Source organism: Labeo rohita, chromosome 21 (genome assembly GCF_022985175.1).
Source record: "Labeo rohita strain BAU-BD-2019 chromosome 21, IGBB_LRoh.1.0, whole genome shotgun sequence".
NCBI classification, from domain to species: domain Eukaryota; kingdom Metazoa; phylum Chordata; class Actinopteri; order Cypriniformes; family Cyprinidae; genus Labeo; species Labeo rohita.
This window is the reverse complement of record NC_066889.1, coordinates 2,426,573-2,443,863: the sequence shown is the minus strand read 5'-3', so window position 1 is coordinate 2,443,863 and position 17,291 is coordinate 2,426,573. Positions and strand designations below refer to the sequence as shown.

At 37.2% G+C, this 17,291-nt stretch overlaps 1 protein-coding gene across 1 annotated transcript; it reads right to left on the bottom strand.

Moving 5' to 3' along the window:
* Positions 1–7,999: 7,999 nt before the first annotated feature.
* On the bottom strand, positions 8,000–12,392 carry gpr185a (G protein-coupled receptor 185 a). The gene is made up of 3 exons (XM_051094052.1): positions 12,338–12,392; positions 12,125–12,214; positions 8,000–11,197 (listed from the first exon to the last, which is right to left on the bottom strand). Exon 3 carries the CDS (start codon positions 11,172–11,174, stop codon positions 10,191–10,193), a length of 984 nt encoding a protein of 327 aa, XP_050950009.1. The 5' UTR covers positions 11,175–11,197; positions 12,125–12,214; positions 12,338–12,392; the 3' UTR covers positions 8,000–10,190.
* Positions 12,393–17,291: the final 4,899 nt, after the last annotated feature.

Genomic DNA, 17,291 nt, shown 5'->3' with positions numbered 1-17,291 from the left:
ATTATTTCAATGAAGTAAAATGGTTGCACTTGGTGAGCTACTGCCGCTATCTGTTGATATTTTTACCTCAACACATCTCAAAAAATAAAATAATGATACAATGACCACAGCTACTGAAAGAGCTTACTGGTGGTGATGGGTATAAGCATTAAACCAAAAGGCTTAAACCAAAGTCCATACCATAGTTTTTTCCCACAAGGAGTCTAAACATCCCTGGATATCGAGTGAATTCCACGCTGGGAAACTTTTACATCCTGCCTAGAATGGCATCTAGCGTTTCTTGTCTCTGCCATTTGTAAGCTCATTCGGCAGCTGTGGTCTACTAAAAGCCTCAAAGGCATCAGGGCTAATCATCGAAATAATAAAAATGTAGAATCTGAGGGTACAAAAACCTACTGAGAAAATTGCCTTTAAAGTTGTTCAAATGAAGTTCTTAGCAATGCATATTACTCATCAAAAATTAAGTTTTGATATATGTACAGTAGGAAATTTACAAAATATCTTTATGGAACACAATCTTTACTTTTATTAATGATTTTTGGCGTAAAATAAAAATCGATCATTTTGACCCACACAATGTATTGTTGGCTATTGCTACAAATATACCTGCGCTACTTATGACTGGTTTTGTGGTCCAGGGTCACATATAGTTGTCTTCTTTGTGTCAAATGCTAACATTTTCTTTCAATTCCACTTCTATGTGGAATCAGAATGACCGACATTACAAAAAGTTGTATATACTGTCAAAATGAGGCTGTGTATCTTGTGACAACTGACCACATAGTGGCACTATAATAAGCAAGTTTCCATGCATGCTCGCATCAGATTGCTTGATTCTTTTGAATATTTGCATCAAGCTCTACTATATATATATATATATATATATATGTATATATTATTTATCTTATTTAAGAAAACATACAAATGCCAAACAATGTGGTGTGCATGTAAGTGGTTCTACTCGCAGGATTCGAACCTGTGTCAACTGGCATTCAAAATAGGTGCATTAACAAGGGTGCTAAAGATCGCTAGTTAGTCATTAGTGCACTTTTTGAAGCCAGCGAAGTAAGGTTTAGCTCTTACTAGCTATCCCCGTTACATTTACTCCCATCCGGGTCATGGCACCATTTTTTTCTGGTCCTACTCGTACTGTTCCAAGTGGTATTTAAACCAGTGTGAACTGGCACAGGGGGCAGGCACACTAACGAAGATGCTAAAGACTAAAGGATTTCACAACAAAACCAATTGCTACTCAATATTAGCCCAAAATTAGCCCAATCGCATTTCCAGGGGGCTTCCCCAGTAAAAACTGTGTTCCGGAGGGGTAAAATGCACGTTGTTTGGTAGGGTTCCACTGGTACAGTTCGCATTCCAGGAGCTAAATATAACATTATTGGGGCCGCTTCTACCCGTGGACATGAAAAACAACCCGCAGCAACAGTGTTAAAGTAACCCAACTTGGCAACACTGACCGAACCTGTATTTGTCAGTCATTTTTCAAGTGATTTTCTTAATCCTAAAGATTTTGAATTAAAATATGGAGGACTTTGAGTACCAGAGTTTCCTGCTGCTGATCTACATGTACCTTAGCATGTGTATGGACCATATAAACACTTAATCAATAGTTTTAGACTTTGATCTATATCTGATGGTTATATATGCCTATGGCAATCTGTTTTACACTGCATTTAAGCCATGAGAACACAAAAGCAAAATGCATGCTTCTTCGAACAAGGTAGGCAGAATTCTGAATTCTATTTTTCTAAAATAATATTTTGCTCCCATGGTAGCCAAGACACCACGGCTATGCGGCCATCTGGTGCTTCACAGCATGATATCAGCTGTGCTTTAACAAAGCAAATTTTCATGTAACAAATCATTCCATCTTAACCTAGTTAACCTGCACATGACAGGCCGCTCCTAAAACACATGCTTAGGCACATTTGTAGATTGTAAAACAACTAGTGTTTGGTCTGACAGCGCTTAACATGAAATCTCATGCCACAGAACGTAACTTTACTTTCAGTAAGGCTGGGAAGACCGTGTCGAATGCATTGTCTTTGAAGTGACCCTATGTATTTTTATCGGCGGCATGCTAAATTAGCAGTCAGATGAGAGAGAGGGTGGGACAGGCAGGATCTTGTTTATATCTCCAGCTTCCCTCCTAGGCTATGACGTCACTGTCCCTCTCCATCAGCGATGCTCCATCTGTCCCTTATATCTCCGCCAGCTCTCCAATGACTCATTGCGGAGCAGAGTGGATGCTGAGAGGAGACCCCTGACAAACAACAGATGCACACTACCTGTTTACCCGACGTCAATGAGTCACATAGGCCATTCACTCTCTAGTGCATTTATATGTACCTTTTTCAGAGCACTGATGTTTCCCTGTAAATCTGTGTTGCTGAAGCTAGGAAAATAATTACTTTCTCCAGAATTTTCAGCGTGACTAATGAACTGGAAGCAATATCCATATTTGACTCACTGTGTGATTGGACAAACATGCAGTGTAATAAGATAACATAAGAGTGTCATATATTTGTGTAATGTGTACTGTTCCTGTTTCACAGCTTTTTTTCCTTTCTTTTGAAACAGTTTTTTAGAGGAAACAGCTTATCATTTAATGAATCAACCGCCTATCAGCTAATTTTTAACATGTTTTACACTAAACAATACTTTTGGATTAAACTATTTTTAGAGTTTATACAAAAACAGCCATTTTATAAAAGAAGTCACTGACTTTTTCGCGACAGGTGGGATTCAAGTCCCGGTTGCAACTGTCAGCGTTCTGAGACTTAGTACTGCGCATGCACACTGGCTGATCTCGCCTGAAAAATAAGTTTTTTTAATGCTACTGGAGCATAAGGAGCAATATTTATCAGGCAGTTCTTGTCAGATTTCATTGGTGATTTCATATATGAAATTTAATCGTAAGCTTGGTAAACAGTTTTAGAGAATTTGATGTTTTCCCATTCAAAGATATAGGAGCTGCACTTGCCTGCCCAAGAGGCGTTTCAAAGATGGCTGCCGAGTGAAATGACTTGCCTTAAAGGAACTTTGATGTGGATCGCTAAGCCAGGCCGCTTAAAGGTAAGCCTCCAAGGTTAGCAAAAGAAACCGCAACGCTGCAGTACGGAAGTAAGCACACCAGAGGCCTTTTTATAATGGATGTCAGTTGAGGAAAAAAACAAAACAAAAAAAAAAAAACAATAGAAACCATAACAGAATTTGTAATGGTTTTACTGGTTGTAAAGGTTATTGTACTAGATTTAATGGAAACTGTAATGGTCCATTGGTGTCTACTGGTAATTTGTAGCCTTATTGGTTACTTTTTAAAACCAATAAATCCCAATGGAACATGTCCCAAAACACACTACAGGAAACCTTTTTAATGGTTTAATGGTCAATAGTTGATGGTTTGTATGTAGGGGTTTGAGCGCGTAGCTCTGTAACCCTATTGTAATTGTTAGAATGGTCACAGATCAGCGATCTCCAAATAAAACTGATCGGACAGACCAAACCGCAAGTCGTAGAGACTTGAATCTTGGAGGGATGTTAGTACTCACACCGCCTACAACAGGGGTGCCCAACCCTGTTCCTGGAGATCAACCTTCCTGCAGAGTTTAGTTCCAACCCTAATCAAACACACCTGTCTGTAATTATCAAGTGCTCCTTCAGATCCTAATTAGCTGGTTCAGGTGGGTTTGGTCAGGGTTGGAGCTGAACCCTGTAGGAATGTCGATCTCCAGGACCAGGGTTGAGCACCCCTGGCCTACAACATCTCGTCCCAATCGGCCTGACGGTGGCGCTACAGCAATCAAAAGTATGAAATCGCTCATAACTTCTAAACCGTTAGTCACAGGCTCAAGTGTCTTATGTTGTTGGATCCTTGCATCCTTGGTATTTTGCATTTTTTTTGAAAAAACTATTTTTGTGAGCTAGTCCTAGGTTTTTCACCCGATTGGAACCAAACCAGTGAATATCAATAAAAAAAGTTTAACTTTCGACCATCGCAAAGGGATGCCAAAACATTAGAAAGGGGCAGGGCCACTTTTAGTAAAATGCCTAACTCCTAAACGGAATGAGGTATCTGTCAAACTCATTAACATTATATATAAGAGCTTAATCTGAGGTCACAGGAAAAATCGCTATAAAAAATATGGTGGCACTATTAAAAATGGCTATAATGGTGCAACTATTTGTCCTATCAACATAACAATCGGTGTGCACAGCCTTGGTCAAAAGTGCCACAAGTGTCAACAAGGACATCTGTGTATCTCAAAAAACGTGGCCATCATTTGAGCACCTGCTAGACAAGGTTAACGGAGGCCAATTGGAATGAAACTCGATGGGCCTGTTCGACTTACAGCCCCAAAGGTCTGGGAGAAATTTTAAAGAAATCGGCCACTAAGGGCGGGGATGTCATTGTAGCTTTTCATACATACGCATGATATGAGGACATTCTGGACAACTTTGCCTCTGGAACCACTGCTGTCAATCCTTGAAAACCTACTTTTGTGAACTAGTCCTAGGTTTTTTGCTCAGTCTGGAAAAACCACTTCAGTACAATAATTATCAAAAAGAGATTGAAAGTTATCATTTGCGAGGCTGTAATGGAGTCGTTTAGAAAAGGGGCCTGCCCAAAAACTCAAAACTTTACGAAACCTGCTGAGCACATGCGACAGGTGATTCTAAACAAGCATGCAAAGTTTTAAGGGGATCGGACCACAGCTGGCGCTTTAACAGTCATAAACATTTTTTAAAATCATATTTCTAACGTAAATTACCTGGATTTGCCAAAAAAAGCTTAATTTAATTAGGTTGGTAGGGCCTAAATTGATTTAGGTTGGTACAGCCTTGCTAAATAATATGTAATGACTGTTTCCTTATATGCTAAAATGCCTTAACCCTCTGGGGTCTGAGGGTGTTTTGGGGCCCTGGAGAAGTTTTGACATGCCCTGACATTTGTGCTTTTTTCAGTATATTATAAACATATTAATGGCTAAAGTCTGATTACATTGTAATCAGCACAAACTGGGCTACAATAATATGAAAGCAACATGAATGTGCATTTTTGTGTTTTTGTGTTTTTGAGAAAACAACGTTTATGTGTGGTTAGTGAAAAACTAAAATCTTTAAGTCACTGAAATAAGACCATGAAACACATTCAGAACCCCCATATAGAAAGAGGGGCATGGGAAAGAAACAGAAGCCATTCACCTTATTAGAGGTCAGTGTACCATCATCAGGATAATTTTGAAACTGATATTTAAAGGGGTCATCGGATGCTAAGTTCACCTTTTCATGTTGTTTGAACATTAATGTGTGTTGTCAGTGTATATACAAATCTACCCTGTAATGGTAAAAATCCATGCAGTCGTTTTTAAATAATCTGTAAAAATAATATCCCCTTTTTCAAATCGAGCTGTTCTCAGATTCCTGTCGGTGTGCCGTCACACCCACAGAGGCCGCTCCCACAATAGTTGATTGACATGTGCTCTTACCTCAGATCAGCTGTCACAGTCCAGTAACTTTCCTTTTTTTGATGCCAGAGCAGGGATGTAAATTAGACAAGAATATCTCTGATTGAGCGATTGAGGTGTTGTGTTGCTGGATGTAATAATGAACATAGTGGGCGTCATTTACTCCCGACATCTGAGCCGCTGAAGATGCAGTAGATTACGTTTGTTTGTGAAGGGAATGCGCCTCCCGATCTACATATATCCGTCTATGTTCGCGCAAATCATTCATGATCCAGCTTCACTTACAGCAGAAGTGTGTGTAAGTGTTTTTTATGAATCTTTGCGATCACCTTTCCTTATAACGTAGTAGTTAGGAAACACGGCTAAATGCGGCTGAAGTAAACGAGATCGTCTTTCCACAGAGAGAAGAGAGGGGCGGGGGTGAGCAGAACTCATTTGCATTTAAAGGAACAACCCCTTAGAATGAGATGATTTTTTCAGAGCTGATTTTGGCAAGGTAAAAAGGGTGTTGCTTTACAAAACCATTGAGAATTTTTAATTAAAGTATATTAGAGACTTTTCATTAAGACCCTAAAGAATCATATCAACTTGTGGAAAATGGGCATCCGATGACCCCATTAAAGGTAATTACATACTGTTATGTTAATTAACATGTTACAAAAGAAACACGTACAACATTACACTTTTTAAATGCGTTTATTGTCATTACAACTGAAGTATCAGAGATACACACCAGCTTAGCTAAAAGGGCCTTCAAATATTGTCTTGGACAAAGGGGGGCCGTGAAGTCAAAAAAGTTGAGAACCACTAAGTTAGAACATTGTGCAGTAAGCAGTAGGCTAGTATTAAATTCCAAACATGAAGAAACAGCCATGTTTCTGGAGTGAACAGAGATCAATGACATGCTATTTATGGGACCCATACATTGCTCAACACACAAGGAGTGCAACTTTCTAAGCAAGTACAAAAATATACTTCTATATAAACGTTACACAGAAAATAACTAATGTGACACAGTTTTGTGTATAAAGACCAACATTTGTCTTACTGAGACAATCACAGCTGCTCAAATGAAACTTGTCAACGCACATTACATTCAAACATGTAGACATTTTATTCCGCCATTAAAATTTAAAATAAAACAGTAGTTTCATTCAAGTTCAGTCAATCCAACATGTCAAATTTGGCTCTTTGGTTGCCTGTACTAGCAGATTTTGTCTCGGGTAAACTGATGACATTGAACAGACATCTCATTAAGCCCAGAACTACACGGTATGACACCCTTTTAGCAGATATTGATGTTTTCATAGCAGGCCCCACAACCTGCTGAAAACCACTGTGAAGACAAACACAACTCTTCTCTATTATCTGTTGCATTTACAAATATAAAATGATTGCGAACACATCAAAGCGAGTGCAGATAAGGCATACTGAACCGCACATTCACACAACACCGTTTAGGTCATTCGATTGATGTCGGCATCAATGAAATGCGAAAGCGATCAATAGTGTACTAGAGAAAATGATTAGTCTGTTCGTACAGTAAGTGAGTAGTGTCATGATATTACACCTGGAAGATCACGTCGATATATATCAGCATATCAGAAATAATATCAAGAAGTTAAACCGAAACATGATGCATTATTAACAATTTAATAATTGTCTAGTTTAACACATGTTCTGCTATTCTAAACGAATCACTGTTAAGGTTCCTGAACATGAAGAACCAGAAACAGAATGGCACACTAATGGAATATTTGTACAGTGGTTAGTTTGATGGCGAAAACAGTATTGTCAGACTGTGGAAATAAAATTTTTTGAATAACTGAGAAACCAGTCAATTTTAAGGAAAAAAATAAAGAATGCAAGCATACCACAGTGCTTACAGACAACAATGCCATGTGTATGCTACATTTGGATAATAATAGGGATATATATGCCCTTTTGATGAGGATGATGTTATTTGTATTTGGACACCACGTTACTATTTGATTATCTGTGTTGAAATGCAATACTGAATACTGTCTAAATGCATACAGAAACATCCATTTATATCAATGCCACCAAACATCACTACAGAAATTGCAGGTCAATCTTTACATTACAGTGTTCGTGTTACTGTGTGCTCACTTCATGTACTAAATGTGTAATTATTTGCTGGAGCTGAACAGTAATTGTACAGTAATTACACTGTCTTTTTTGTTAGTACTGAACTGAAGTGCAATGGTGTTTTCTGTGGAAATGGTTTGTAGTATTTCGTTGTGAAATTGTGTGGCTCTTCTGTGAATTAAAGAGGTATTTTTGTAGACTGGCTGGATTTTGCTAATGAATGCTATTATTTTGCTGAAAATATAATATTATTTAGCCTCAGGATTTCATTATTATTATTATTAACCAGCAGCAGATTGTAGTTATACTGTACCTGTGCTTACTGTGGTTCATTGTACAGTACTGTAGGCATCCTGTATATCTGCCATACAAACAACAATCATAATTAATTGTACATTCATCCTTTCATTTTCTGTATTTGCTTTATGTAGAGTCACAGGTGAGTGCTGAAACATATGTCAGTGTGTCTCGACTCAATGGCAGGGAAACACCCTGAACAGCAATGAATTGTTGCCAAGTACAGTAAGTCATCATTATACATTACATCTTTAACCATTATAGATATAGTTTTTTATAGTACAATTGTACTGTGGTATGATGGTGATGGAAAAAATATATCTTTCACAAAACCATTGCGTTTCCCCAAAAAACTTTGCGTTCTCTTGCTAAACTATTGCATTTACATGAAAAACTGTCCATTCACTCACAAGAGCACTGAAATGCAATTTTTCCTCCCAAATCATCATTCCTATAAAACACGTTTTATGAGCGAGCGCAAAGTTTCTCAAGGAGCACAAAAGTCCTGAAAGCAAACACAATTTTTTTTATGCGAGTGAATGCTAAATTTCTTAGGGGAACGTGACAGCTTTGCGTCAGAATGCAAAACACTGAAATACAGTTTTTCCTCCAACCCCATGTAACGCAAAGTTTCTTGAGGGAGTGCAAAAGTTTTGCGAGTACATGCAAAGTTTCTTGGGGCAATGTTAAAGTCTTGCGAGAGAATGCAAAAACACTGAAATCTAGTCTCTCTTTCCACCTCATGTTATTGTGAGTGTTCAAATTTTCACGGGGGAACACAAAAGTTGTGTGAGCGAATGCAAAATTTCTCAGAAGATTGCAAAAGTTTTGCGAGAGAATGAAAAAAACATTAAAAGATATAGGTTTTCCTTCAACCTCATATTATTGAAGACACAAAATTTTTGCGAGTGAATGCAGAGTTTCTTGAGAAAATGTTAAAGTCTTGCAAGATAACGCAAAAACATTGAAATATAGTCTTTCTTCCCACCTCATTATTTCTGTCACACAAGCTTTGCAAGCAAACAACGTTTTTTGGGGAACGCAAAAGTCTTGATAGTGAACACAAAATTTTTGCAGGTGAATGGGATATGCAAAACTTTTGCACGCAAATGCAAAATTTCTCGGGTTAACACGACAGCTTTGCATCAGAACGCAAAAACACTGAAATATAGTTTTTTCACCAACCTCATATAATGCAACGATTCTCGGGGGAATGTGAAAGTTTTGCGACAAAATGCAAAAACATTTAAATATAGTTTTTCCTCCAACCTCATATAACGCAAGTTTCTTGGGGGAGCACAAAAGTTTTATGAGTGCATGCAAATTTTCTTGGGGCAATGCGATAGTCTTGCAATGAACGCGAAAACATATCTAGTAGCTATGAAATCTAGTCTTTCTTTCTACCTCATATTATTGAGTGTACTTTTTGTAATTTTACAACGTTTTTTGCGAATGCAAAATTTCTCATGGGATCTCGAAAGTTTTGCGAGAGAATGCAGAAACATTAAAATACAGTTTTTTGTCCGACCTCATATTTCTGTCACAAAAGTTTTGCAAGTGCAAAAAAGTTTATCGGAGGAACACATAAAGTCTTGAGAGTGAATGCAAAAATTTTTGCGCAAATGCAAAATTTTTCTGGGGGAACAGTTTTTCCTCCAACCTCATATTGCTCTGCGTACAAAAGCTCTGCGTACGAATGCAAAGTTCCTTGGAGGAATGAAAAAAATAATATAGCCTTCCACCTCAGATTATTATGAGCGTACAAATTTTCTCGGGGGAATGCAAACGTCTTGCAAAAGAACGCAAATCATTGAAATATAGTTTTTCCTCCCACCTTGAATTATTGCAGATACAAGTTTGCACACAAATGCAAAGTTTTTTGGGGAAATGCAAAAGTTGTGCGAGCGAATGCAAAAATTCTCAGGGGATCGTGAAAGTTTTGTGAGAGAATGCAGAAACATTAAAATATATGATTTTTACTCCCACCTCACATTATTTCCGATACGAGAGTTTTCGAAACCAAAAGCACCTAAATTTTCCCTCCCATCTGATTTTTTACCATCACCATCTCCGTTACTGTAAGGAAGTCAAAGTTGATGATATATAAAATTATTCTAATTAGCAATTAATTATAGTAACATGTCATACTGTACATGTAACATAGACACAATGATATGAAGTGCTACCAAATCGGCCAAATAAAAATATTCCCTCACTCCACTGGATTACAATATGTGGATTAAATGCGCCATGTGCTTTACAGACAGGCCACCGCCAACATTGTGCTTTAATCTGAAGACGCTACACATCGCTGGGTGTCCTGGGTCGCATGGATAAACTGTAAGGCATGCACCCGCAACAAGCAATCTTCAAAGATCGGAGAATTTCAGGGTTCCTGAACGCATATATCATGGGGTTAATGATGGAGTGGCAGATGGCCGGAAGAGCCGTAGCGTAGGTGTAGATCACAGGGGATCGGGTGTCTGCCACCAGCGAGTACATGGCCAGGGGGATCCAACAGAACGCGAACGTGCCCAGGATGGTGGTGAGGGTGGAGACCCCTTTCGTGGTGGAAGACGAGTGCGAGGTAGTCATAAACTGACGCTGAACGGCGATCTGCTGAGCGTGCCGGAAGGCGATCTTGCAGATCTGAAGGTACAGCTGCAGGATGAGAGCGAAGATCAGGAGGAAGGACACGGCGAGCGCCGCCGCGTTGTTTTTGTTCACCGGTCGACAGATGCTACAGGTGCTCTCGTCCTCCAAGCAGTTCCAGCCCAGGACGGGAAGCAAACCGAGCGCCATGCTGATGATCCACATGAACACGAGTGTGACGTAGGTGAACGTCACCGTGCGCTCTGTGTGGTACGTCAACGCGTTGTACAGCGACAGGTAACGGTCCACGGTGATCGCCAGGATGTTGAGCACAGATGCCGAGAAGGCTGTAATGAGGAGCCCCGCCGACAGCAGCGTGACAAATCCCGAATCGATTATGTAAGTTACGATGAAATTGAGGATCAGGCCTAGGCCGGCCAAAAGGTCAGCAAACGCTAGACTCCCAATGAGGACGAACATAGGCGCTCTCAAAGTGGGCGTGTACGCGATCAGAGCGATCACCACTGCGTTCTCGCAGGACATGAGTGTGCCCGTCACGCACAACAGCACGTCCCACGGGTTGACGATTACCGGCAACGGCTCCAGCTCCCAGGACGGGGCAGCCGACGTGTTTCTTCCCTCTAGCACATCCCAATTCAAAAGAGAAGAAGTGTTTTGGAGCAGGTTACTCATCGCTACAGCAGGAGGGTGAATCACTGGAAATTAGACAAACAGGAGATTCAGAGAGACAAGAGTGCATGCAATAGATAGATCTGAGCTGAATTGAACTTAATAATGGCACTGAATCAAATCAACATTGAACCGCCTTGAATAATGACACTATTGTCCAATGTAGAGCTGTTATAGCTGAAATCGAATTAGAAATAACACTGTTATTTACCTGTTTATTAATGTGAAATCTATATTTGTGAACCTGGCCCACAAAACCAGTCAGCTTTTTGAAACTGAGATTTATACATGATCTGAAAGGTGAATAAATAAGCTTTCCATTGATGTATGCTTAGGATAATATCTATACTATATAGATAATACTGTTTGAAAATCTAGAATCTGAGGGTGCAAAAAAAAATCAAAACATTGAGAAAATCGCCTTTAAAATTGTCCAAATGAAGTTCTTAGCAATGCATATTATTAATCAAAATGTAAGTTTTTATAAATTTTACGGAAGAAAATTTACAAAATACCTTACTTAATATCCTAATGACTTTTGGCATAAAAGAAAAATTGATCATTTTAACCCATACAGTGTATTTTCTGTTATTGCTACAAATATACCCATGCTACTTAAGACTGGTTTTGTGGTCCAGGGTCACATTTGTATAAAGTGACTTAAAAATCACCAAATATATACCAGGCTACCCAACAAAAGCAAACCAGATTTTAACATCTGTCACAGATCTGTTAACATATTTCATAGCATATTCCAAAGAGGAGTGAGCTATTTTTAGACTAATTCCATTTTTAGCCATCTGCTGCATGGAAAAAAAAGGGGCTATGCTTCATTCAGACATTTTTACCACTTCTGAGGTGATAATCAAGCCTTTTAACTAAAGTAGAAATCTCATGCAGAAATTTGCTGGAAATCATTGTGAAATCTGTCACATAGAAAGACTGGTACCAACCACAGAACGAGCTTGTTTCTCCATCCCTCTCCCATCAAGTGAAGATGAAGAATAGATGAGGCTGAGGAAAGCATCCCATGCCGAGCGCATCTTTTTTGGGATGAAAATGAAGACGTGGATGAAAAAGAATAGATCGGCTTGCGTCTGTTGTTGTTTTTATTTTTGTCTTTTCAATGCTTTTTTTCTTCGTTTATTGGTATCAAGGTTTCTTACCTGGGCAACGTTCAGCCTTGGCTTGTCATTCCGCTCATAACGCGTTGGCAGTTCACAGACAGCGGCGCCTGCTTGTTAGCTTCTAATTGGTCGTTGAGATGACTCGCACGACTGACGTCAAGAGCTCAGTCTGCGCTATGATTCAGAGCATGTGCTACAGAAATACAGCGCAGCCCTTGCTTTCACAATCACAACAACACCCATCTACGCCGCGAACGCGACGCGACGAAAACAGAACGCGTCCACTGTCTGCGGCGTCGCGGAGAGAATTCTGACGTCAGGACGTGAGTGGCTTGACTCGACGCGGCAAAACTAGTATTGTAGCATTATATGTAGCTGCAAACAGAATTATATTTAAAAAGTAAAAGAAATATAATTGAAATGGAATTACATTTACCTGCTGTGGCTTTATATAGGCTACCTTTTTATATAAATTACTCTGAAACTACTCACCAGTGTATAAACCAGAATCAACAGATGCATCTGTAATGTATTTCAGTGGTTTAACTGTAATTACTACAGGAATAAAGAGTTATTATATCTATTGGTTTTACATTGAGGAAGTTTGTATCTCAAACTTACTCAAGGACTAACTAGTGTTTCTAGTGGCTCTTTGTCATAGGCTAGATCAACCCCCTCTGTTATTGCATGTTTTGACTACATTACCCAATTTACTTTTGTTCTATAGGAAAGGTTAACACAAATTCAATAAAACAGACATAAAACCTGTTTTGAAAGCAGACATCCATACTACAACAACGAAGCGTCCCCAAGTAAAACATGCAATGAAGAGTTTTTTTTTTTTTTCATCAGCATTTGCCTCAAATATTCCCATATGGCCAAATATTTATTATATTTTTTTTAAATATATTTCAAAATATATATTAAAATTGGCCAAAAATATGTTTGCTAAAATATGTTTCAAAATATGTTTATATGAATAAATGTCTACCCATGTAACTTTTGTGGATATTTATTTGTGATATATATATATATATATATATCACAAATAAATAATATGTGTGTAGCGCAAAATACATTTTTAATGCTTTTTAATATATATATATATAACTAACACTGCCCCTCCTTCACGGAACCCCTGCACAGCGAGAACACCAGATCCCCTACTTATTTTGTACGTCACGCCCACTGTGTCTGACGTTTTGCTCCTCCCGCCACAATATATACATATATATATATATATATATATATATACATATTAAAAAATGTATTTTGCACTACACACATAACACATATTTCAGTCCAAGAAAATACATCCACATGTGTCATGCCTGACACATCTATAGATAGATCTATCTATCTAAGATAGATAGATAGATAGATAGTATTTACGTCTGTGTTGAGCCTAAATAGGCTACAAGTTCGGAAGTTTATTTTCTTGCTCCTGAAATACATTTTCAAATATATTTTGGTATGTAAATATTTTGCATTTTCAATTTTAAAAATATTCCACAGAGCTTCACTGTTTACAAGATATATTTAGTAGATATTTAAATATATTTTAGCAAAAAAAAAAACATCTGTTTTGTTTTAGAACATTAATATTAAAAAGAATGATCTCACCGTTTAAACATTACACAATCTTTCCACAGACATGGAACATTAGCAAACTTTTTTTTTTTTTTTTTAAATAAATGGACAATTATCTGAAAATTGCTCCACTGAAGGCAGGCCAATCAGTAATGTTTATTAATGCTAAAATTATATTTGCTTTCATGTGCTGGTGCTGGCCATGGTGCTGATTGTAGTTGATGGAGTTGACACCAGATGGCAGCAAACTCACATTCAACTATAACAGGGGCTTTCTAATAATGCAAATGTGATTGTAGTGGCTTATATTTATGTGTCAGCAACATTTATGATTTCATCTACTATAATGTATTATATATCCCTAAGCAACATGTGCAATCAATTACAATAGCAAAGCATTCCTGAAAATAGGCTTTTTCAAGAAAATATGACTTTGATTAACAGGGAAGGCATGAACTTTAAACATTAGAAAAAAGTCCAAGGCATTTCTCCTGGTACAAAGGGTTAAAAAGCCTTTATTATCATTTTGGCTGGTGGCATTAAAATTGATTTTAAAAAACTGCACACTAATGCATTTCAAACTCGTTTCACACTTTATCTACATCTGTGATCTACATCAAAATCTGTGATCTGTTTCATGACTTTGTCATGAAATATTGATATTTTAGCTCAATCATTTTAGGCATTCATTTGACGTATTGAATGGATATCTTTAGTATTCCTTTTATAGATATTAATAGATTTCACACATCCCCAAGAGGCAATTGGGAGTAGAATTAATCCAGCTGAGAATATCCTACAATTCAAGACGCCCACACCCCAGTCTCCCGACCCAAGCAAAAAATAACACTCGTCTTTTAGTCACTGAGTTTGTATATATCTGAAATATATGCATATAGTTTAGTTTGATCTGTCATGCATTTCCCATGGGCTACTGAATCACTTTCTCTTGTCTTAAAGAAAACCACAACTTAAGTAACTGTACTGTCTCAGAAATTACAGCCTGAATCCTTCCTATTTTAGTTTTTTTTTTAAAGGAATAGTTCACTCAAAAGTGTAAGTTTGCTGAAAATGGATAACTTTACTACGTAAAGTTAAAATGTCTTAATAATGGATTCGTTTCTTACAAACACGCAGCCTTTCTCTTCTCAAGACATAATTTGATGTACTGGATTGGTGTGGATTATTGTGATGTTTTTATCAGCAGTTTGGACTCTCATTCTGATGGCACCCATTCACTGCAGAGGATCCATTGCTGAGCAAGTGATACAATGCTAAATTTCTCCAAATCTGTTCCCATTAAAAAACAAATTTACATTTTAGATTGCCTGAGGGTCAGTAAATTTTCAGCTAATTATTGGTTTGGATGAAAATATTCTTTTTAGTTTATTACATTAAATGAAAATCTAAAAACCAGCATCTCTGTGGCTCATCCGTGACGGCTATCTGTTCCAGTTTTATCACAAAACAAATAGACACCAAATGTGCCCTAGTTACTGATTCACATCTACAGCAGTCATTTTAATGCATATGTGAAAAAAATGAATACTAAAACAGACTTGTTTTGGCACATAATCTGTACAGTAAGTGTTTATAAGCAAACTAAGTACAAAACTAAGTACTAACTACAAAACATGCAATCAAAACCATCATTATTAAATCTTCAAGTATGTCCCACTCTGTTGTCATAGACACTTCGAAGCTGACATTTGACTTCGGCTAGTAAGCAAACACTCAAACCATCAAAACACTCCTAACACCCTAACAACCACATTAATAACACTTTGGTATCATGGCAAAAAAAAAAAAACATGACAAAACACAAAAACACACCACCCAGGCAAGGGGCATGTCACAAGGGACAGACAGCATATTATAATCTCACACAAATTGATTTTTGAAATCTAGATGTTTAATCTAAAAGTAAGTCTTTTTTTGAGTGTGAATCATGATGAATCAGGATTATGGGATATTTCACTGATTTTACAAAATTATTCATTTGTGAGCTGAAATATATTCACATTTAAATGGCTTGGTTGTCAGTGTATTGTAAAAAAAATAGCCGGATTTTTTTTTTTTAATAGTCTGTCTTAATAATAAGCAATAATGATCATTTAAAAAAAACTAGAATGCTATTTGCAGAGTGCTTTGTATCTACGCAGGTATTACTGAATATATGTGTAATGCATAACATCTCTTAAAATTATCTTTAAGATAACACAGTTTTCTGTGCTAAGAATATGACATGGATATCTGCAAAAAAAAAAAAAAAAAAAAAAAACCTGATAAAATCTAATCACAGTGTGCAGTGGTGTACAGTTTCCGTAATATGGGTGACAAATTCACTAGGGAATTTGTAATATCAAAATGGTATTTAATGATTAAGCATGGTTACTAGCAGATATGGCACACTGATGAAATCTATCAGCTGAAACCACTAGTCATTTTATTGAGAAGGCATATTGTTTTTGTACTTTTTTGTTGATGTCAAATGTACTAATTAGAATAAACAAGCAGTAGGGTACAACGGGGCTAAAGGCACCCCCTAAGAAAAAAGGTGCTTTTCACTGCACTGCAAGTGTATGATTGCATATATATACATATATATATATATATATATATATATATATATATATATATATATATATGTACGGAATACTTATGGAGCGACAGATTTTGTATGAAAATAAATCATACAAGTTGTTCATTTTATTTAAAAATGTATGAGTTGGCAAGGGGGCTCTTTTACCCCACACACGGGGTAAAAGGCTCACCAGCATGTGGTTAAAGGCACACAGTATTGATACAAATACTTAGCTAAAATAATGTGTAAGTTAATACTTGCTTAGCAAAGTTTGTACTATTTTCTGCTTATTTTGATAAATAAAAGAATTCATTTTTGTTCAACAAATATACTGTCATTAAAATATGTTCATATAAAACATGAATTTTAAAATAGAGAAACTTAAGAATCATTAAGAAAACCTTTGTCTCGAGATATATTCAAAAATTTAATGATTCTCATTTGCTACTTAAATCTAAAACATCAAATATTAGATCAAGTAAGCACAGAATCGACTTTGCGCTGCTGCCCGCGATCGCGTCTAAGATCAAGCAAATTTGCACATGCATCTTAAAAAGCGTATGTTTTGGAAAGATGCCTTTTACCCCGAGGCACCTTTAGCCCCGTTGTACCCTATATTGTGCTTAGTGATTACGTCTACACAATGAGGACAAATTACTGTAAGATGCATCATGGATGGCTGCATGTAAATGTCAAAATTTAGTTTTGCATGTAATTTTAAATTTTAAACTTTTTATCTAAGTGATCATCTGAAAATCATTCAGGTTTTATTCCTTTACTGTAAGCTAAACAAATTAATTCTGAATAAGATGCTGTTCT

Excerpts from the sequence above, each read along its gene's own strand:
- gpr185a (XM_051094052.1), bottom strand. The coding sequence starts at position 11,174 with ATGAGTAACCTGCTCCAAAACACTTCTTCTCTTTTGAATTGGGATGTG.